General features: G+C 38.4%; 1 protein-coding gene across 4 annotated transcripts in view; it reads left to right on the top strand.

Annotated features, from left to right (window-relative positions):
* The window catches only part of PTPN22 (protein tyrosine phosphatase non-receptor type 22), a 45147-nt gene that overhangs the window by 10863 nt on the left and 11155 nt on the right, over positions 1–23129 (top strand). For all 4 annotated transcript variants that reach the window (XM_060772598.2, XM_067468094.1, XM_067468093.1 and 1 more), the window contains 13 exons: positions 1578–1654; positions 2138–2233; positions 4929–4967; positions 5733–5804; positions 5909–5971; positions 7006–7148; positions 9350–9416; positions 10057–10134; positions 10785–10877; positions 16785–16861; positions 18723–19414; positions 21085–21165; positions 21429–21559. In XM_060772598.2, the coding sequence (XP_060628581.2) occupies positions 1578–1654; positions 2138–2233; positions 4929–4967; positions 5733–5804; positions 5909–5971; positions 7006–7148; positions 9350–9416; positions 10057–10134; positions 10785–10877; positions 16785–16861; positions 18723–19414; positions 21085–21165; positions 21429–21559 (1709 nt within the window). The remainder of the gene's footprint in view (positions 1–1577; positions 1655–2137; positions 2234–4928; positions 4968–5732; positions 5805–5908; positions 5972–7005; positions 7149–9349; positions 9417–10056; positions 10135–10784; positions 10878–16784; positions 16862–18722; positions 19415–21084; positions 21166–21428; positions 21560–23129) is intronic.

The following is a 23129-nucleotide window of genomic DNA, read 5'->3' as shown; positions in this document are numbered from 1 at the left end:
GGAAGGAAAGAGAGAAAGAAGGAGCGAAAGAGAGAAGGAAGGTTGGCCACAGCAACAAGTGACAAGTACAGCCAGTAATAAATAATAATACATCTTTATTTCTATCCCTCCCCATCTCGCCAAAAGGACTCGGGGCGGCTCACAGCCAAATGCGCACGCACACATTAGGTTGCAAATTAATGAAATATGTGGGCCTTTCATAATTTGCTTTAAATGCTGATACAGTTGATGCATGTTTTATGAACATCTTAGAAGGTCTCCATATGTCCTTCTAAAATATATGTGTTGTATGTATTATGTTCTAGTTCTTTGCATTCAAGTTGACTTGTTGGGATTCTTTCATCAAACTTCTTGGCAGGGTTTATTTGGGGAAGTTATGCTTTTCTCATAGGCAGATGGAGTGTGACTTGCCCAAGGGCACCCAGTGAATTTCCCTGGTTTAATTTCCATGGTTTCACACCACACAGTCATAGTGTACGATTCCACTAACTTTTATGATAAATGTCCTATGTAAACCTGAGCAGTTTCAGGAGGAACATTCAGACTATTCAACTCACCAAACCACAAACCCAAGGACTCCACAGGACAGTTAATATGACAGTTAAAGTGGAATCACACTGTTATAATTGTGTAGGTGTAAAAGGGATCAGACTTGTGAGATTTTGCCAGCCCTTTTAGCCTAAAAACTATATTAATATGAAACTTTTCCTACAATGTGTGAATTGTGGTGCCTTCCAATTGTTGGTGAACTGCATTTCCCAGAAGCCCTAACCAGCATTGCCTACATTCAGGCATGCTGGGGATTGCAATTCAACATCATCAGGAGTGCAGCTCAATTCCAACCAAATCTAAAAACTAAGTTTACAATAAAATATGATTTCAAGGGCTTGAATGCAAAGTCTTCTTCCTTCCTATGATTTGGAGGACTATTCAAAACAGGGTATAGAGGACCGTAATGACAAGAAAGAATGGGACTATAATCCAGTCCATGCCTTCTCTTTGTACAAAAGGATCTAGACTTGAGCTTATAAAAATCCATTAGTTAACAAGATTTAATTTTAGATAAAAATAGGGGAAGGAGTGGAAAGTGTGCTTTGTTTAGAGTAGAGTAGAATACAGAAGGAAGTGAAAGATTTCGGGAACATGTAATTGAGAAGGAAATATACAAATGACACATATGCCAGGAATAGCTTGTTGTTCCAATGTGTTGATATAGCATAGAAAAGCCAGAAACATGAATGTTCGGGGATATTCTGTGACGTTAAAGTCTTCAGAGAGGAAGAGTAGAGATGAAAACCCTTCCACTTCATTACTTGGACAACAGAATGTAAAAATAAGAACAACAATGTTACTGATTGTTGTTCTTATTTTTACATTCTGTTCCATATACCAAAGTTTGCTAATTGTATATGCAAATGTGAAATGTATATGTGCATACAAGTGCTTGGAAGGCCTATTAAGTTGGGCTTGCCTTGTATAATAGCGCCTAAGAGTAACCTCAGACAACATCATAAAACTTCATTTGCTTTATCTGGGGCAGCTGGTATTTATTCCTTTTTCTCTTTTGTTTCTTTCAGATGATCACAGCAGAGTGAGGCTCTCCCTTATCACATCAGATAAAGATTCTCATTATATCAATGCCAATTTTATCAAGGTAAGACATGATGGATCTTGTGTTCTCTTGGCTGTAGCACATAATTCTCATCAAAGTTTTGCTCAGTGAAAAATAAGAGGCATAATCTACAAGCTACTTAGAATATAGTGTGACCAAGTGCTTCTCTGAACAAAGAGATCCATGGTGAGATGGGTTAATAAAGAGACCATAAAATCAAAGAGTTGTAGAGTTGGAATGCACTAACCCTTGAAGATATAGATCCATCTTCATAGATGACCTCCCAAGCACTATTCAAAATCTCCAACAAAAGGGAGCTCATCGTCTTCCTCTTTAAAAATGTGTTTTTGAGAAAACGGTGTTTTTGAGAAAACCCATGCCTTTCTAGGTTTTGTGGATTTGATTATTTGTGAATTTGTTCTCTATGAATCATGAGTAAATGCAAAATACTCCAGATTGGAGTGTACATGAATGCTATCTAAAGTGCTATACAAACCAGCATTTCTGTGTCTTTTTCCTTTTTAGGGTGTATATGAGCCAAGGACATACATCGCTACCCAGGGTCCTCTTTCCACAACTGTAGTGGACTTCTGGAGGATGATTTGGGAGTATAAAGTCTTGGTAGGATACAAATAATTTCTGCCTACTGTGTATTCTTTCAGTCTTATGTTAAAATAATTGCCACTTGCTGAATAACGCTCATATTGATCCAATAAGCTCCCCAGGGCAGTAGATTGTTCCTTTTCGCTTCAGGGATTTCTTGTAGCTTTATAAGATTGTAGCTTGGTGTAAGTTTCAGAAAATACAAATGCTTTAGACCAGGGGTTTTCAATGTCTGGCCATCCAGATGAGTGAGACTTAAGATCCAGAATACCCAGAGTATCATGGTTCTGGGACATGAAGACTAAAGGACCTCAAAGACAAAAGGTCAAGAACATCAGCTTTAGAAATTCAGAGTTGATGTCACAAATATATCATGAATGGTGCCATGCCTTTTCTTTATTTGCTACCATTTTTATTGATAGAAAGGAAAAACCATAATCTAACTATAATAAAGTGAACAAACACATCATAAAGTATATATATCTCCTACTAATCTACTTTCTTACTAGTACAAAAAATCTACACATGGTAACACACAAAAAGACCTATATAAACACACAAAAATAAAACACACAAATGCATAGGTATACATATTTAACATAGATGCTAAAACAAGATTAAAAAACAGAAAGACTAGTCTATAGACTTTTCACTTTCTGTCTGCTGGTTTTCTGATTCTAACTAGTCCACTCTCAGTTTAATAACATACCCAAGTCATACATTTCACAAGTAATGAAATCTATATTCTGTCATTTCTGATGGAAAGTGGGAAATGCCCCTGTAATAGATAGGAGGCCAAGGAATCCAGACCAGAGAACCTGAGTCTTATGTCATAAATGGGTAAACCTCAGACCAGCTAAATAATGCCTCTACTGCTCTCCAGTTTATCCACTCTGCTTGAGTCAGTGGAGGTCAAATCTGCATTCAGCCTCCTAAGATTCTGGGAGCCAAGAAGTTATGCAAAACCTTCTAATTAGCATATGGACAATTAGAGCCATATGGAGATGATGATGATTATTTCTTTATATTCCACCCTATCTTCCCAAGGGGACTCAGGGAGGATTCCATATACAGACACAGGCAAACATCCAATGCCTTGAAACAATGAAGCACAAGTACACATACAAAGGCTTCCCCTTTTATTTCTGGCTCCAGCTTTCATCTCCATCTCTGGGGATATCAGGTAATATCTAGGATTAAATACTCAACACTAAATTAGGGGATGGTTTTTAAAGGAGAAAGGAAGTGTTTATGTACATCCAGAATGTACTGTACAATTAAAATATGATATAAGAGGATCAAAATAAAAGTGTATCTAGGCTAAATACAGATACCAAATGATCTCACTATAAGAGAATCAAGGGCATTGAAACAAGATGAAAAACTGATAAAATAAATAAGGGACAGAATTAGTTTTAAAGATTCATTGCAGCACAAATGGCTTGATTCCCATTACCCATGGTAGCCAGTTAAAGAGCCTAAAATCCAGAACTTATTCATACATCCCAACTGTCTTGATTTAGCCGAAACAGTCTCAAGTAATTCTCTGTTGTCCTACTTTTTCAATACTTTTTAAAATGTCCCTGTTTTTTTTTCTCATCCTGCTACTTTCCCTCCTTTGTCCTTGGCTTACTTCAATTACCTGCAAACACAAATCAAAGGGCAACAGTAGCTTGCTTGCCTTCCGTTAACTCAGAAGGGGAAGATGGAAAGGAGGGGGTGAAACCTTGGTTTTCCCTGTAGATTTAGGGCAAAAGCAAACTGTTGCAGCTGATCCTAGCTGATGTTTACTCATTACTAACTTGAGTATTCTCTGATGTTCCCTGGCCGCCATGTGTTTCCGTTTTCACCTATGAAATGTACAGTTAGAGGGAATGCCTTGCATCACCTGGCCTGCATATGTGCTTGCACAGGACTTTTGAGGAAGAATATTTCCAACTAGTGAATGCTTTTGGCCTTAACCAAGCCAAACAAGACCTTGCAGATACTTGTAATCAATAAGGCTGACAACCAGGAACTCACTGAAAATCAGATTTTCTCAAAGATCCAATAAAACAGCAATAAGCCAAAGAGACAACTGCACTGCACAGTGTGGAATTTGAGGATTTTGGTGAAAGATAGGAGAAATCATGTCATCTTAGAATGGGGAAATGTTCACACCTATCAGTGTGGCTGACCATAGTTCACACCTATTGTGGTCTGATAATCTCTGCTGCTGTTGTTTCCAGGCTGCTGTCTTGCATTCATGAATATTTTTACAAAAAATGTTCCTGATGATATTTATATTCTACAGCTCTTCTCCTTTGATACATTATGAAAGGTTCTTGGCACTGGAAACAGTAAAAGATCAATCACAGTAGCACTAACAAATCCCGAATGATGTCCAGCCCTTTGGATTTAAACATAAATAAAAAAAATAGACTACAATTTTCAATTGTTTTAAAAACACTTAATCCACGCATATCAATAAAATGTTCCAGCACACAAAGGAAAATCAAGCAAATGTTTCTACTTATTGTTTCTTTCCCAGGATCTCAGATAGACAGCTACATAGGGAAGATATTTTTGTAAATACATATAAATCTAAACATATACATGACAAGTTTTCCCCCAAATGATTATTGCTGCCAATAAGTTTTTTAAAGGAGTAACACCATTAGAAAATTCATATTTTTGCTTGTGACACTTAAAACATTCTTTTCTATCTCTCCAGGTTATAGTTATGGCTTGTATGGAATTTGAAATGGGAAAAGTAAGTATTGTGTCAAAGGTGGCATAACTTATGCATCATGGCAAAATTTAGGTCTTTTCAAGCACTGGCCAGAATTCTGTATAGTTCTGCATAATATATTTAATACAAGTATTAAACACATTTTGTTTTGATAGTCATGGGGGCCTTTTCTTAATTTTAAAAATAAATAATTGGAGTATGATTCAAATCTAGCCTCCTCCATTATACTTTTGTAAAAGTGTGTGTGTGTGTGTGTGTGTGTGTGTGTATATATATATATATATATATATATATAGCTTTAACCTCTTCTTTTAAGTCTTTTACAAAAGCCTTTCTAGCTTCTGGTCCTCATTATATATTATGTTTTCTCCATTGTTTAGTAAAGCCTGATTCAAAGGGAAGAGACAGAGGGAGTTCCATTCATACATCATATCTAAGGTCTAGAACAGGCATGAGCAAGCTTAAGCGGCTGAGGAGGAAAAGAAAAGGGCCTGAGACTGTTAGGAATGGTGGGAGTTGAAGTCCAAAACACCTGGAGGGCCAAAGTTTGCCCATACTTGAACCACCAACCATTTTTAGGGTTTAGGTTCATTTGCAAGTAAAATTCGTGGTCTGAGGTGAATACTATAAAGTTATGTCTGAGAGCAGCTACACAATTCCCTTAGGTGTCAGTTGTGTGTATGAAGCTTTCGCTGGGTGGAAATTCTTGTTGTACTGGGGAAGGTGTGAGAGTTGACAGGGCAGGAAGACAGATAACCACAGCCTCCTTCTCTTTTTCTCCAACAGAAAAAATGTGAACGATACTGGGTGGACGTAGATGAGTCTCCGCTCCAGTTGGGCCCCTTTACTCTTTTTTGTGTGGGTATATTTCCTCCCTTGCTCCTTTAAATTCATAGTCTGCATTCTGCTTTATGGAAATAATTGCTGTCCAAATGTCATACTGGTTTGCTTTTTTTCTATAGGAGGCTGAAGAAAAGAGAAGTGACTACATGATTCGTATTCTGAAAGCCAAACTGAATGGCAGTGTAAGTGTGGGACAGCCTAAGCAGATGGGAACATACAGTGGGCTTGCTAGGGGTGCTCCACATCAAAAGGGTAAATCATCAACATGGTAAAAGTAGATCTTGTTGCTGTCATTGGCCAATGCATTTCTGTGAATTACTTTGTTGTTCCTGTCCAGCAGTTTCTAAAACTAGTGCGAGACTGGAATAGAATAGGGAGCTGTATATTATAATTCCAAGAGCTTGCAAGCTAGCAGGAACTGTAACAGTTCAATTTATACCAATGTCTTCACATTAAAGTTACAATCTTGTACCAGATACAGTGGTGAATCTCCTTTGGGTTGCAGTCTGAACATCAAAGAAGCTATACAATTTGCTGAACACTATTCCCCAAATTCAACATCTTGGATGGTTCTTTCAAAGTATGGACTAACCTCCAGAGTATAATTGATATTGGGACAAGTAGTCTAGTCCATTTGGTATTAATAACTGGCATTAACCAGAATTTATTTATGTGTCTTTTTTATTAATCATTTTTTCTGTCCAATGTGGAATTGAAACCAGAATCCACATGCCTGAGCCCATCTGAATTCCGTGGGATTCATCTTTTGTGTAAAGGTGCTCTTATTCAGTGTAAACATGAATAAGACTGAGGCTTAGAAAACAGAGACTTCCATAATTAAATATCTGTGCTGAATCATATGATCTAGGTAGAGTTTGATTCTTTACAGATGTGCAGAGTGCTCGATACATCTTAACATTCTCCCCACAAAAGGCTACACATTGATATGCACTCACAGTAATTAGTTAAACACCCACTACATTCTCCACTCTTATATAATTCAAACCATGTTTATTAAAGCAATTAGTGTTGCAAATAGAGTCAGAGCTCAAAGCATGAGGATGGAGAAAATGGCTAGAATTGTTTGTTGTTATGTATCAACACATCCGCCTGAATGTTTGTATTCTCCTTTGGAACATGGCTGAACTGGGCTTTGAAATTTTCCCCTGCAACACAGAAACGAATTACTAATCTTCTCTTTTTGTGCCTTTTGTAGGAAATCAGGACTGTCTATCATTTTCATTATAAACATTGGCCAGATCATGATGTCCCTTCCTCAATTGATCCAATTCTTCAGCTCATAGAGGAGATGCGGTACTACCAAGGACATGCTGATGCACCTATTTGTGTGCACTGCAGGTGAGGCTGATGGCAATGGAGATCATCTTTTAAAAAAAAATTACAACAACACAGATATGCCCTTTTACAGCTGAACAGCAAATGCAAACAAGCCTAGAGTGATCCTTTGGGTGCTAAAGCCTACTGTGATAATATAAGCCCTTATCTCTGCATTTTTAAAAATGTAACCTCTCCTCTCTACTGATTCCATACGTTGATTAGTTTCCATGCTTCTTTGTTACACTCTGTTCTCAGGCTCCTGTTACCTACTTGCTCCATCATGCACACATGGGAACTCATACAGTAGTTTAATTCTGCAGTCTATAAATTCAGAAACCTTTAAAAATGAAATATACTAGTAGTTTATTTTGTAAATATGATACATATATTTCTGTATAGCAATAATACTGATATGGCTTGGTTAACAAAATATATGTGTTCATTACTTCCCTCTTTGGGAGAAAGACAACATATAAAATAGAGAAACAGACAGACATGATAACAAATGTGGATATAAACAAATGTTTTTAATGTTTATGTATTGAATGTATGTCCTGGCATTGAATGTTTGCCATTTGTATGTTATGCTCTTCCATGAGTCCCCTTTGGGGTGAGTAGGGCAGAATATGAATGTTTTAAATAAATAAATAAATAAATAAAATTAAGAAAGTATACCACAGAGAAGACTATTAGTTCAGCATGTTTCAGCAAACTCTTTACTCAAAAGAGCATATGTATGTAAAGTGAAACCAACAAGATGAAACAAGTCTTGCCTAAGTAGACAGAAACATTTTGAACCTGATGAGGACCACTTGGAGGATGGTTCTAAAATGTACTTCAGGGATCATTTCTTCTTCATCAACCTTCCTTTTCCTTACAACTGCAATTTTGCTAGCCAAACTTATAGGATTGTGGGGTTTTCCTTTAAAATATTGGGGATTGCTGATCAGTTAAGCATATCTGTTTTCCCCCTTTCTCTCTGTTTTGCTATTCACATGTTCACAATAAGGGATTCTGGAGGCAGTTGCTCTTTAACTTTCCTGTTGTAGGCAGGCACACCCTGCTGCAGCACAAAATGTATTAATTTGGTTATTGTAGATAAACTGCTCCAACACAACACAAATAAAATCTGCATTTCTCCAGCTGTCTTTCATCATCCTGCCAGTGCTGATATTGCTTTAAAAATTGGAGTTAGAAAGAGGACAAGAAAGGAAAGTTTAGGCATGAGTAAAAAGACTTTTTAAAGAAAGAAACTACGTTATCAGAAGTCTTAAAAAACACACAAAAAGCACAGTTCATACTCATTTTTAAAATTCTGTTTTACCATGATGTGCAAATTGGGCCATTATTATGGTACCAAGGAGAGAACACAGTGTTTTCCATGTCTGGGGCCATTTACAACTTTATGGGTGGAAATAAATGTTTTACATTGTGCCCAGAAGACTATAGAAATTTAATGCAAGTTCTCAGTCAACAGTATTCTAACCCCTGGAGGTAGACTTTTACTTTCTGTGCTAATTCTAAGCTCAGTGGGCATTTATTATGTACAATTGCAAGGTCTGGAGTGTAATTGGGGTGTTTGTTTTCTTCCAAAGCATCAAACAGTGTCGCTATTGAAAGCTTGTCATGAGAATCTAATAAGCCAGTGATTAAACACGAATAACAAATCCAAAGGCAAAACTGTGTCCTCATTTCCCTCAGATGCCATCTTTGGCAGACGTACGTGATATCTTACAAAATGATGTGTCTGTCAGTGCAAATCAGATAATCTTGGAAGTCATGGGATGAACTGCATATCTGAGATACAGCTCTATAAGGGGAGGACTTCGGTTGATTTGATTGCTGAAACTGTATCCTATTTAAGTCTCTCAGAGACCTGATTTCTTATAGAAGCCATACAGAATTAGACATGTGATGTAGAGATTCTCCATTATTGTCAATAAACAATTTCCTAATGTTTCAATCACTAGCACTGTATATTTTTACAAACAAAGCACTGGAGAAGGGAAAACAAACAAACAAAAAATAATATTGAACGGATTGTTAGGTTTTATATGTATGTGAGGCATTACATTTTGCCATAAATATGTTGGAAAAAGCTTTGAGTCCACCTTCCCCAGGGTGAGAAAAGCGGTATACAAATTATGTAAGTAAGTAAGTAAATGGGAATAGGAACTATTATTTCCCCTCTCTTAGTAATTTATCAAATATATTTTCTTCAGTGCGGGCTGTGGGCGAACTGGAGTAATCTGTGCCATTGACTACACACGGACTTTGGTAAAAGATGGGGTGAGTGTTTTATTTCCCTAAAACTTCAATGGAATACCTCGTTCTTTTGCCTGTGTGTCAGGCCAATTACTGCAAAGAATTAGCTGCCCAGTTTTTGTCCACATTATGGGAAATGTGTTGCACTGAATGCTATTGGATTTGATTAATATGCTCTCTCTCACTACAACTCTATGGTCAGCTTCTGCCAGAGCATTAGCAAGCGGATTTGTGGATTTAACTTTTGTGAATATAGTTTCTGTAGGAATGTCATAAATCCTCCGGTAAAACTCTGTGGTCAACTTCTGGCAGAAGCCCCTAACCCCAGCGGATATGGAGGGCTGACTTCCAAAGTAAAGGGAATTACTGGTGATGTTCTTATTTAGCATCATTTATATCTTGCTTTTCTCCCAAAAAAATGGGAATCGAGGGAGTTTCTCTACAGCAGTGATTCCCAACCTTTGGTTCTCCAGGTGTTTTGGACTTCATCTTCCACAATTCCTAACAGCTGAGAGTTGAAGTCCAAAACACCTGAAGGACCAAAGATTGGGAACCTCTGCGAGCCTACAAGATTAAGGTAATTATGAAATTCAGTGCCATGATTTGGACTTGCTGTTTCCCATCACTTAGAGTCTTTGTTTTTTCTTCTTCTTTTCATCCTAAGATTCTCCCAATAAACTTCAGCATTTTCAATATGATTCAGGACATGCGTACACAGAGGCCCTTATTAGTGCAGACCCAGGTATGTTGAAAAGATTTTGGTTGTTCAATTAATAGTGATAATAACTCAAATCTTGAGAAGCTTGTTTGTTTGTGCTGTACAGCCACTGCAGTTTTGTGATGAAGGAAAATCTTGAATGGTGCAATAAGTAGAAAGTTGTCTTTATCATGATGAGATGCTTTCTGGGGAGACATCAAAGGAATGGGTTCCCTGAGAAAGGAGACATGCAAGGTACACAAAAGTGCTTTGTGGATATCTCATGTATCTTGAGGTACACAAGTGCTCATATCATTGCCAAAAAGAACAAACAAACAAACCCCTTATTGGTAAAATATCAATAATCAAATTATCTGTTCTCAAAATGAACTTCCTGAGTTACTCGAAATGTTTTCAGATCTTCTCATGTAAACTTTTACCGGTAATTTAGTTCCTGTTGAGGGAACAGAGCATTGCAGAAGCTTCCGTTTTACTTCTGCATTGCCTAAACCCAGCAATCAAATTTACATCTCCAACCAACTTGAGGAAGTATAACCAGTATAACCTTAGCTTACATCCAAGAAATGATCAATACGATTTTTTGACTGTGTTAAACAGCCCAGACCTATGTAACAGAGAAACAAAATTAGCAAAACAGGCATATCTTCATGTGATTCTTTGATGTGATTTTTCAGGAGCAATATAAGTTGGTCTATGACGCTGTGATTGAGCTCTTTCAAAGGCAAATTGACACATGCCCCGATCATTCTGATGCGGTTGCTGTTGAGGTAAGTGTTAATGCTGGGCCTTAACCACAAACACACAGAGCTTGCCCCCATGACAGTTTTTCCACCAGAGGTAACACAGGAAGTGCTTTAAAGGTCTTTGCTGGGCTGTGTGCTTAAACAAAGATATGAATCAAGCCACAGAAGCAGCAACTCATTCTTTTTTGCATGCAGATTTTCCCAAGTCCTCTACCTGCTTTTGGACTAATATGTTACTCAGGTTAAATCTAGGTTAAAACAAAAGTTTTTAGTCCTATTTTGATGTGAGGGTCTCCAAGTAAGTTCAGGATTGCACACGACAACAACAATAACACATTTTTATGTATTATTCACCTCTCCTTATGACTCGAGGCAGAGCACAATATAGCTAAAACTAATTAATACTAAAAGACATTCCATAAAAACACATATTAAAACAACTATATAAATAAAAATGTAATGTTCATTTGTGATATTAACAGAACTCAAAAACCACTGGGGGAATTGATACCAAACTTGGACAGCATACACCTAACAACCCAATGTATGTCCTTCACTCAAAATTTTTTGATTTTGTCATTTGGGAGTTGTAGTTGCTGGGATTTATAGTTCACCTACAATCAAAGAGCATTCTGAACCCCACCAACAATGGAATTGTACCAAACGTGGTATAACAGGACTCCCATGACCAACAGAAAACACTAGAAGGGTTTGGTGAGCATTGACCTTGAGTTTGGGAGTTGTAGTTCACCTACATCCAGAGCGCACTTTGGGCTCAAACAATGATGGATCTGGACCAAACTTGCTATGAATATTCCATATGCCCAAATGTGAACACAGATGGCATTTGGGGAAAATAGACCTTGAAATTTGGAAGTTGTAGTTACTGGGATTTATAGGTCACCTACAATCAAAGAGTGTCCTGAACCCCACAAACGACAGAATTGGGGCAAACCTTCCACACAGAACCCCCATGACCAACAGAAAATACTTAAGGCCATCCAGTCCAACTCCCTTCACCAGGGCAAGAAAATCTAATCAAAGCCCTCCTGACAAAGAGCCATCCAGCCATAGATATAGATAGATATATATGATTGACACACAGAGAGATATAGTATCATAGATTTGAAAGAAGGACAGTGATATGTTGCATATTCCAGAGTAGGCAAACCAGACACTCTCCACATCAACACTGACAAAGAAACAAGAAGAAATATCATTTACCTACAAGCATAAAGAAATTACATAGATTAGAAACCATTACTTTCTTTTCCAGCTCACGAGACTGGGCCACAGCAATGTGTGGCAGGGGACAGCTAGTCTTTCTATAAAATACATGTATTAGAATATATGGAATAAAATTAAAACATAATAAATATAGAATGGGAATTTAAAATTCAAAGTTAAATCTGACTGTTTAGGCTTCCGGAAGAGATAGGTCTTCAATTGTGTTTTAAATTCCAACAACTCATCATTCCACAGTCTTGGAGTGACCGATGAAAAGATCCTCTACATAACTTGATTTCAGCTTGGCAGTATCATCATATTCATGATCACCAATCTGGGAATCAAAGCAGCTTACAAAGGTTAAAACTTGCATAAATTTAAACTTTGTATTATACAAAAAAATTAAAATACAATTAACAAGAGAATTAAAGAAGTTAAAAACATGGCTATTAAAATGAACACAAGAATACATTCTGAAAAGTGCCTTTTTTCCTTGGCATTCAGCTATTAAAAGTCTGCTGAAACAAAGAAAATCTTCACCTTTCCACAGAAGGATAGCCAAGAGGAAACCAGAACTCTAGGGAAGGAGTAGTCACTGAGAAGGTCCTCTCCTGTTGTTCCTACTAGAGGTACATTTGTACCTCCAACTCATTTCACTGGGACACAGAGGGGAAAGTAATAACAGATTGTGGTCAAAATGGACAAAAGTGACTAATGGGAAGAACACACAACTCAGGAGAGACTAAAATGAGTTTTTAATGCCATCTCTAAAGTTCTCCCATAGACTAATTAAGATATGATCATGTGAAACATCTTGTAATGGCAAAATTTGACTTCCATTATTAATCAATTTCCATAAAACAATTAAGGTTAATGTATTCTCTGAGGCTTTCATGACCGGAATCACTGGGTTGTAACAACCTCTGAGGATGCCTGCCATAGATGCAGACAAAACATCAGGAGAGAATGCTTCTGGAACATGGCCATACAGCCTGAAAAACTTACAACAACACAATTAAGGTTAAATTCTGATTTTGAACTTTGGACTTGATCCCTCTGATCAACAACGGACCACCTACTCTTCCTCTTTTAGCTTGTTATTTTGTTTGCAGAAGCCTCTCGCCTTAAGTGGGGCAATTCATTTGCTTTCTCATATATTACATGCACCACTGTGGCCTGACAGGAATGCAGCCAGGTTTACACACAAAGCTATTCAATCAGGATGTGGTTTAGCAGATCTTGGCTATTTATTTTTACAGCTCTTTAGAGCTGCTAAAAGGGGGGCTTTGAATAAACATTGCACCACAAATGAAGTTTGAGGATGAGAAAGTTGTCTTTATCATGATGGGATGCTTTCTGGGGAGACATCAAAGGAATGGGTTCCCTACCTTGGGCTGTATGGCCATGTTCCAGTAGCATTTTCTCCTGGCAATTTGCCTTCATCTGTGGCTGGCATCTTCAGAACCTCTGAAGATGCAGGCCACAGATACAGCTGAAACGTTAGGAGAAAATGCTTCTGGAACAAGGCCATACAGCCCGAAAAACTCACAGCAATTCAGTGATTCTGGCCATTAAAGCCTTTGACAACATATCCCTACCTTGTTTAGCTCAACCAAGCAATAATATGAAATCCCTGGCAGAATGCTGATTTGTGAGATTTGTAGAATTTACTTACATAGACATTTGATGCACACTTGCCTCAACCTCCACGAGTGGAAGGAGACTATTTGAACATCAATCCCACCAGGAGAAAGCTGTTTTGTGGACCTATGATCCCCTTTTACTTGAAGTCAGGGAAAAGTGTGGGCCAAAAATTGTGGAGATCTGATGAACATAAGAATATTTGCTGGAAGAAGCTATACATCTCCTTACATAAAACTTGTATCTTATTTTCTAGTCTGTCACCACCTTTTATAGTCAGTGCTATTTTTGTAGGACGTTGATAAAGATACAAATTACTGTATTGTCAAAGGCTTTCCAATGACTTTTTACTATTGTTACCAGCTCATGGATTTTTAATAAGTGTTCACCAGGGCATGTATATATGAATGTGTATTTGCTGCAGGACAGTGTATCTGAAAGCCATTGGTCAGCATCTACTTCTGAGGAGAGATTCTAATTTGTTATTCTTCAAACACCTGTAACATTCCATATGTGGTTGACACTATCCATTTCAGGAAACCATTCCTTTTAAAGAAGGAACTTATTCATAGTCTTAATCATAGCTAGAAAGGGCAAAGAATCAATCAGACATTAACACCTGTCAAGCTATAACTAACTATAATTTTCTTCTGGAAGAAAATAGGACAAAAACAATATAATACAAACCAGATTCCTCAGCATGTAGATCCGGCTCTGCACAAGGTAACTGGATCTGGAAGATACCATTTTAATTTATTTCGGTTTTCTCAGAATGACATTAGGTTCGGTGTCCTGGGGCACTGGAAATTTCCAAGCTCCTCTGGTGCACTGTTCCTTTCACTGCCAAGTAAGCTCAGAGGTATCAGTTAAGAGGAGGAACCCCAGATGACATTGAAGGGAGTGGGAGATTTGGGAAGATATGAGTGTATCATACAAGAACAGTATGATCCTATCAGGGCCGTAGCCAGAATTTTTTTGGGGGGAGGGTTGAAAATTTCGGGTGGGGGGGAGAGTTTTGAAATTTTCGGGGGGGGGGGGTGTGAAAATTTCAGGGGGGGGGAGTTGAAACCTGCTTCTTAGCTCACGCTGAAGCAAAGAGCACAGCAGGGGCAGAGCAGCCTTCAATAGCCTGCAACTCTGCCCCTGTCAACCACCTCCACCAAGTCTGGCCTCCTTATTGAGAGCATTCAACACCCCCCCCCCCACTTGGTTGCTTTGCTACATCGGCTATTGTTGCAAGTAATGACAGTGTGAATAAATTGTCAATATTTGCTTGAGATAGTGCTTGCAGATCTGGAGAGACTCTTAATTTTTTGCGTCTCATAGACTTAGCATGGGGATTTGGTTAACCAGTTAAAATTCATGAGTAAACCAGGTTTATTTTTTTTAACCTGAAATTTTTGGGGGGGGGGGGTTGAACCCCTAAAAAAAACCCCTCGCTACAGGCTTGGATCCTATGTATATAATGTTCACTGTGTGCAAGAGAACAATCAAATTATATCTATACAAATTGTAGACAATTGTCCATTGTACCTACTCTCTGGAAGCTGCCACAGAGACCTTATGTGGCTATAACTCCAATAGCTTTTTGCCATGTAGATTGCCCTAATACATGGATAAGAATTATATGAATCACCAAATGTTGTTTCATGTCCAGCCTAGCCAATAATGAGAAATATAGGGAGTTGCAGGCCAACGACATCCACAATGCTGCATGATTCCCACTTCTGTCTTAAAAACATGCATAACACACGAAAAAATTAAGCAGCTTTCATTCTGACAACAGAAACATTCTGAGTTGTCATCCGGAAAGCAAAACATATTACAATGAGTTGCTGTTAGTTTTCTGGGCTGTACGGCCATGTTCCAGAAACATTCTCTCCTGTTGTTTTGCCCACATATGTGGCAGGCACCCTCAGAGGTTGTGAGGTATATTAGAAACTAGGCAAGGGAGATTTATATATCTGTGGAATATAATCAAGGTAATTAATTGCAACATTCACACTTGCCTTCAACAGACAAGAGTTGTTTCTCTCACCCTGGACCCTCCACAGATACCAAAACCACCCTTGCCTAGTTTCAAATATACCTCACAACCTCTGAGGATGTCTGCCACAGATATGGGCGAAGCATCAGGAGAGAATGCTTCTGGAACATGGCCACACAGCCTGGAAAACTCACAGCACCCCAGTGATTCCAACCACGAAAGCCTTCAACAACACATATTACAATGAGTTATATGACAAAGAAAAGGATTTTCACATTAATTATAAGAAATACACTGAGTGAACGATCTATGAATTATCAGGAAAGACTGCATCACAACCTTTCTTTGCTCCCAGGCTTATGGAGAGCCAAAGATCTGGCCTTACCAAATAACGACCGGACTATGGATATGCCTTTTAATTTTGTCTTTATTGATATTGTGAAATGTGTTTTATTGGTCTGTTATTGTGATTGTTTTTATGATTGAATGTTTTATACTATTTACTTAAATTGCCTAATTTGTTGTTTATTTTTCTGGCATTGAATGTTTCCCTTTTATGTTGTTAGCCAGCCTCAGTCTCCATGAGGAGATGGAGTGGGATATAAGTAAAGTTTAATTGACTGATTTCTTTCAGTGGCCTCTATTTGCCACTAGACGGGAAATGTGCAAGACGTTTTACATAACAAATAAAGGCAGCTGAAATATTATTCACATCTTATCAGGAATGGTTTGAGAAATCCTTGAGCATGCAAGTGAATCTCTGATGCATTGCAAAGACTGACACAAGATTCATTCTTGTAGTTTTGGTTTAGCATATTTTCCCCATTATGATTGTTAATAACCTTCCTATTTCTGGACATAAAATTTGAATGCAGTCTTTTCAGATCTGAGATCCATCTTTAGTCTAAACATGCACCTGTGGAGTTACTTGTTATTTTAAATATAACATCTGTTTAGTAGTAACACTGTTGCAGCAACCCTTCTTACTTTGTCGTGTAAGTGTTCCAACTCATAGGTTTAAATCCAGTGTTCTAGTCACGCAGGTCTGTAATACCATACCTTTTTACTTTTGGCAGACTGAAACCAACCAAACAACAGTGAAAGAACTCCATGCTCCATTTATGGAAACTTCTTTTCTGAAACAGCTGAGCAGGTAAGAATAGGAATAATTATAAATCTTAGCACATAAAGTTAACTCTTGTGTGACCACAATGCCATAGAGAGCTGGAATTAAGTCTCATTGAACTTATAGAATCATAGAATCAAAGAGTTGGAAGAGACCTCATGGGCCATCCAGTCCAACCCCCCACCAAGAAGCAGGAATATTGCATTCAAATCACCCCTGACAAATGGCCATCCAGCCTCTGCTTAAAAGCTTCCAAAGAAGGAGCCTCCACCACACTCCGGGGCAGAGAGTTCCACTGCTGAACGGCTCTCACAGTCAGGAAGTTCTTCCTAATGTTCAGACGGAATCTCCTCTCTTGTAGTTTGAAGCCATTGTTTCGCGTCCTAGTCTCCAAGGAAGCAGAAAACAAGCTTGCTCCCTCCTCCCTGTGGCTTCCTCTCACATATTTATACATGGCTATCATATCTCCTCTCAGCCTTCTCTTCTTCAGGCTAAACATGCCCAGTTCACAGAATATATTTCTCAATACATTGTAAATCTCAGTTATCTCAATGGGGAAGTTAACATGCACTTATCCCTCCTATTGGAATGCATGAGATATAGCAATACCCAACTGGGGCTAGTAAAAGTCCATCCATCTGAACCTGTCAGATGTATCCCTCTCTATGAACTGTCATGGAGGTTAAGATCATCTGGGAGGCCCTGCTCTCAATCCTGCCTCGATCACGGTTGGTGGGGATGACAGGGCCTTCTCTGTGGTGGCTCCTCGACTCTGGAACTCTCACCCCAGCGAGATTATATCAGCGCCCTCCCTCCTGGCCTTTAGAAAGAAAACAAAGACGTGGTTGTAGGATCAAGCCTTTGACTAATAAATAATGCAGTACAAGGAACAATTAAGGAACATGTGCATTCCAATTCGGAATGGCGATGTTATCTGATTTCATAGGATTTTAATGTTTATACTAGGATGATTTTATGCTTTGTCTGAATGTTTAAATTCTATGTATGTCTTATGCTTAATGGTTTTAATTGAATTTAAGCTCATAGTTATATATTGTAATTTGTTACTATGATTTCTTGTGTAATGTATGTTGACATTGAATATTTGCCATTAGTATGTTGTAAACCACCTTGAGTCCCCTCAAGGGTGAGAAAGGCAGTATATAAATACAATAAATAATAAAAATAACAACAACAATAATAATCTGTCTTTTTAAGCTGTATTGAGGGCAAATGAGATATGGATACAAAGCCATTTATATTCGTCTCTTTTTCATGTGATCCTCCACTCCTGCTTAACTTTTCCCTAGCATAGAAATTCATAGGGAATAATGTCTGACAGTGGACGTTCCTCAAAACTTATAGAAGTGAAACTTGGATCTCTAACTTTGCTTATTGAGAAGTGACTATCTTTTCAACTTGTTTGACAAGAGCTCTGTGCCAAACAATTACATGCTTCTATATGTATAAGAAATTACCCTAGAAAAAAAAGTGAAAATCATTCATTTTATATATCATTTATGAATATTAATTACATCTGTCATATAATAAAGAAGCAGCTCTTCTGGGGGACAGCTGCTGAAAATAATTATGTGTAATTGAATTGCTTTGGTCACATGTCATGTAGAAGCATTTCCTTCAGCTTCCTTTAAGCAGCTTTTTCAATGGATTGTTAAGGAGATAAATGTCGATTTTAAATGTTTTCTACAATGTGGAAATATTTGTGCCCCAAGACTTGGTATAACTCAATAAAGAAACAAGTATGGGTCTTTTTTTCTATATGAGGAAAGCAATTTGGAAATTACACAATATTCTACAGCTTTACATACATGAGGAAGAACCCTCTTGTACAAGATTTGCTCTGAAAATCATGTTATCTTTCTTGCAGTTCACTGCAAGGGGAAGAGAAGAAACCTCAGTGTCCTGATAACAATGTATGGGACTTGGACAAACAAGGCCATTCTGGAGATGATGCTTGTCCAGTTAGACAAGCACTTTTTATGAGATCCCTGAATTTCATCACAAGCAAAAACATGGCCCCCACAACAGAATTGCACTCTTGGTCAACAAAACAGCCATTACTTAAACATCGCAGTGTGGACTTTGACAATCTAGGTTGGGGAGAAATGCTTCTCCCTTTGAAATCTGAAGGTGAAACTATGATAAACTTAGATACGAAGGTGCCTCTCACACGGACCAAATCAACCCCTTTTGAGTTAGCATCGCAAAAAACATCCCAAATGATGACAAGAAACAACCTTGATTCCTCTCCGGACCTTGACTTAAGCCCTTCAAATAAACTACCCAGCAACACGCAGCATTGTATATTCAAGAAAGTGCGCCATCAGCGATGTACCTGCTCATCAGAAGATCCTTACTTTTCCTCTCTTTCATCAGAGGAGCCCAGTTCCCCTGCACTTCTTGACTCTGCTGTGGGTCCACCTGAAATGGTTTCCTCAGTTTCCCAGGCTGTGGACTTTGCAGCCCAGTCCTTGGATGGCACAGACCCAAGCCGTCAATTGTCCAGTTCCCAGACACAACATCTTCAGCTTTTGGACACAGTGGAATCCACTTGCCAGAGTAAGGCCATGAGAAGGTGGAGTAACAAACGGATATTCCTTGTGGGGTCAACTTTGACAAGAGAGGATCTTGTGATGCCAAACGGTTGTGTGGCCGATGTAAAATATGCTTAAAGCCACCATTCCCTCTATGGTTCACCTACAGTTTGTATGATATCATAAAGAAATGTTAACAGGCATTGCTTAAGACCAATTTTTCCAATCTGGTTTTCCCACCCATATGTTTTGGACTACAACTCTCATCATGGTAGGCCATGGCTGCCGGAGTACTGGTGAGAGTTGTCATTCATAATATCTGGAGAGACTTAGATTTGGGAAGGCTGAATAAGGAATTTAAAGTCCTTTTTAAAAACCCATGGACTCTTGCAATTGCTTTGTCTTATCAAATTAAATGACAAATCGGACTTGTAATAGCTAGTACATGGATGAAAAAATTAAGTGGAAAACTAGCAGCTTTTTCATATGGAAAATGTGAACTATCTGTGAGCCTCTTCATTTCATTATTTTTTGTCAAGGGTGAGCAAAGTGTGGCCCTGAGGTGCACCCAGCTCCCATGCCTGTTTTTGAAGCCTTTGTCACTCCAAACACACTTTTTCTGGGCAAAAAAGGGTAAATTCCCTCTCCTACATGTTTGTTATGAATACCCCCCCCACCCCCCGGGCATGGTTTGATATTAAGAGGCCACTTTATTTCAAAATCAGAACTGGGTTTATAGACATGCTTAGTGTTGTAGTTAGTTTAACATTTTTGGAAGTCCACATAGCCCTCAGAGGGTCTCATGGTAGACTATTGACCACAAATGTCTGTCCCCAAAGTTGTCCACCCAAATTGATTGATTAATTCCATGACTTCCTCCCAAAATGGAACTCAAGACATAACTTGAAAAAAGATACAGTCAAGGCAATTGATAAAACAGAAGCTTTAAAAAGCCTAACCATTAATTTAGAAGTCAAAAAAGACAGTTGTAACATAATATTGTTCAAAGCATAGCAAGCTCCAATTAAAAGACCTTTTGCAAGTTAATCGTCAAAGATAGGAGTAAACCAAAAAGTCTTCCCCGATGTCAGAAAAAAGAGCAACAGAAAATATTATTAGCATAAGACAGGGTTTTGCAATGTTGACAAGTTTCCTGACAAAAGTAAATGAGCTTTCTGATCAGTGTATGTACAGCAACCGATGGAAACTAGGACCACTTTACACAATCTAGCAAGTGTAGACACTGAAGTGAGGCTGCGCCAGAGTAAATTTGGAGTATGCCATATCAAAGCATTACCTTCATATTTTGCAATTTCAAACTTAACCAAACTATTAAATGAAATACATTTGTCTTGAAAAATTTTCAACTGGGGATAAGCAATGCAAATGAGTTATTCACCTTCCTTGAAAGGTGAACTTTGGAGGCACAGTATTTGTGCATGTCTCAAAGAAGCCACCAACCCCTGTGCCATCTTGTGGTTACTTTTAAGAACAATTATTAAAAAAATATCCTATTAGATATTATTATACATCTGCAAGGTGAGACTTCGTAACATGTATTGGAAACAAGTTGTGCTCCCCTTTTCAGACATTCAGGTTTTCAGAAATATGAACAAATCTTATGGGAAACAACTGTGCCGATTGTTGTTGTGTGCCTTCAAGTTGTTTCTGACTTTCTGTCTTTTGGATTACTAGGTTCCCCCCATCTGGACGAAGACATTCCTCCTCCATTGCCCCAAAGAACCCCTGAATCCTTTATTGTACCTGGAGAAGATGGTGAGCCCAAACAGCTAAGCAAAGGCAGTTGTACGGATGTTAGAGCAGGCATGGGCAAACTTTGGCCATCTAGGTGTTTGGACTTCAATTCCCACAATTCCTGACCTCAGGGGCCTAAGGCTGTTAGGAATTGTAGGAGTTGGTCCAAAACACCTGGAGAGTAGGCTGTGGAAAATGTTGCCATTTTTCAATGCTTTAAAATATCCACTGTCCAAAAGGTTTAATATATAAAAAACAGTCAATTTTGATTTCTTTGTTTGCAGATATTCCTTTGTTGGCAACTTCAAACCACCAATCGCCATCCAAAAAAGAGAAAACTGGAATATCTAAAGAGTGGAGCAGCTTGTCTCAGCTGAAATTTCTTGATGATTCTGTGAGATTGAGGCCAAGTAAGGTAACTCATTAGGCATTTTATATAACTCTGTCAGCAATATTGCTATATAAATCCCCTGACTTCTGCAAAAGTGAAGGCTACTGTTTAGACTAACTGGATTGCTGCACATATTGTGCTGATACTCCAGCAGCTGAGGGATAGAGCAATACTTCTGAAATTACAGGCTGCATTAAATTTGATTAAGTGAAAGAGAGTCTAAAAATATCCAGAAAACTCCAATAATGATTGCAACAGATGCTGATTCCAGTGCCTTTTCCTCAAATGCAGTGGGAGATAACTAGGAAGTATCCAGGAAAAATGGAGGACTGAATATTTGTCGGCATTAAAGGCTTTAAGCATTTACAAACTGATAAAAACAAACAAACATTGTTTCTGCACATATTGTTCCTGTTCAGGTTTTTAATCAGTCCCATATTGCTTTCCTCGGCGTCCTATGCCCACTCAGTCCTCATGGGGTTTTTTTTTATATTCAAAATCTTTTTGAACTTTGGCATTCCTCTGCTGATGTGTGTACATGGTTATGTACCTTCAAATCACTTGTTGACTTATGTAGACCCCAGAGATTTCCTAGAATTTTCTTAGCCAAGGAGCAGCGTTCACTTGCTATTACAGTGTTTCTCAACCTAATGCTGCAATCCCTTAATTCTGTTCCTCATGTTGTATTGACCCCTCCAACCATAAAATTATTTTTGTTACTACTTCATAACTGTAATTTTGCTACTGTTATGAATCGTAATGTAAATATCTGATATGCAGGATGCATTTTCATTCATTGGACCAAATTTGGCACAAATACTCGATATGCCCAAATTTGGATACTGGTGGGGTTTGGGAGAAATTGTTGGGATTTATAGTTCACCTACAATCAAAGAGCATTCTGAACTCACCAACGATGGAATTGAACCAAACTTGGCAGACAGCATTCTCATGACCAACAGAGAATACTGGAAGGGCCTGGTGGGCATTGACCATGAGTTTTGGAGTTGTAGTTCACCTACATCCAGAGAACACTGTGGACTCAAACAATGATGGAGCTGGACCAAACTTGGCACAAATACTCAATATGCCCAAATGTGAACACTGGTAGAGTTGGGGAAAATAGACATTGACATTTGGGAGTTGTAGGTGCTGGGATTTATAGTTCACCTACAATCAAAGAGCATTCTGAATCCTACAAATGATAGAATTGGGCCAAACTTCCCACACAGAACCCCCATGACCAACAGAAAATACTGTGTTTTCTGATGGTCTTTGGCGACCCCTTTGATACCCCCTCATGATCCCTCCAGGGATCCCAACCCCCAGGTTGAGAAATACTGTGCTATTGCCTTCTTCTGAAATATAACCTACAGCACCTGGTAGTCCTTGCTGCTCCCCACATACAGTTACTCACCAGACCTGATCCTGTTTAGCTTCCAAGACATAATGTAATGCCTTCAGTATTCTTAGACCTTTTCTTGCAGTTTTTTATTTTGTTTTGTGCTTTCAAGTCTCTTCTAATATATGGGGCCCTAAGGTGAACCTATCATGGGTTTTTCTTGACAAGATTTGACTAGATAGTGGGTTTGCC

This window comes from Anolis sagrei, chromosome 4 (genome assembly GCF_037176765.1).
Source record: "Anolis sagrei isolate rAnoSag1 chromosome 4, rAnoSag1.mat, whole genome shotgun sequence".
Classification (NCBI taxonomy): domain Eukaryota; kingdom Metazoa; phylum Chordata; class Lepidosauria; order Squamata; family Dactyloidae; genus Anolis; species Anolis sagrei.
Note: the sequence above shows the minus strand (reverse complement) of the source record. Positions and strands in the feature narration are given on the sequence as shown.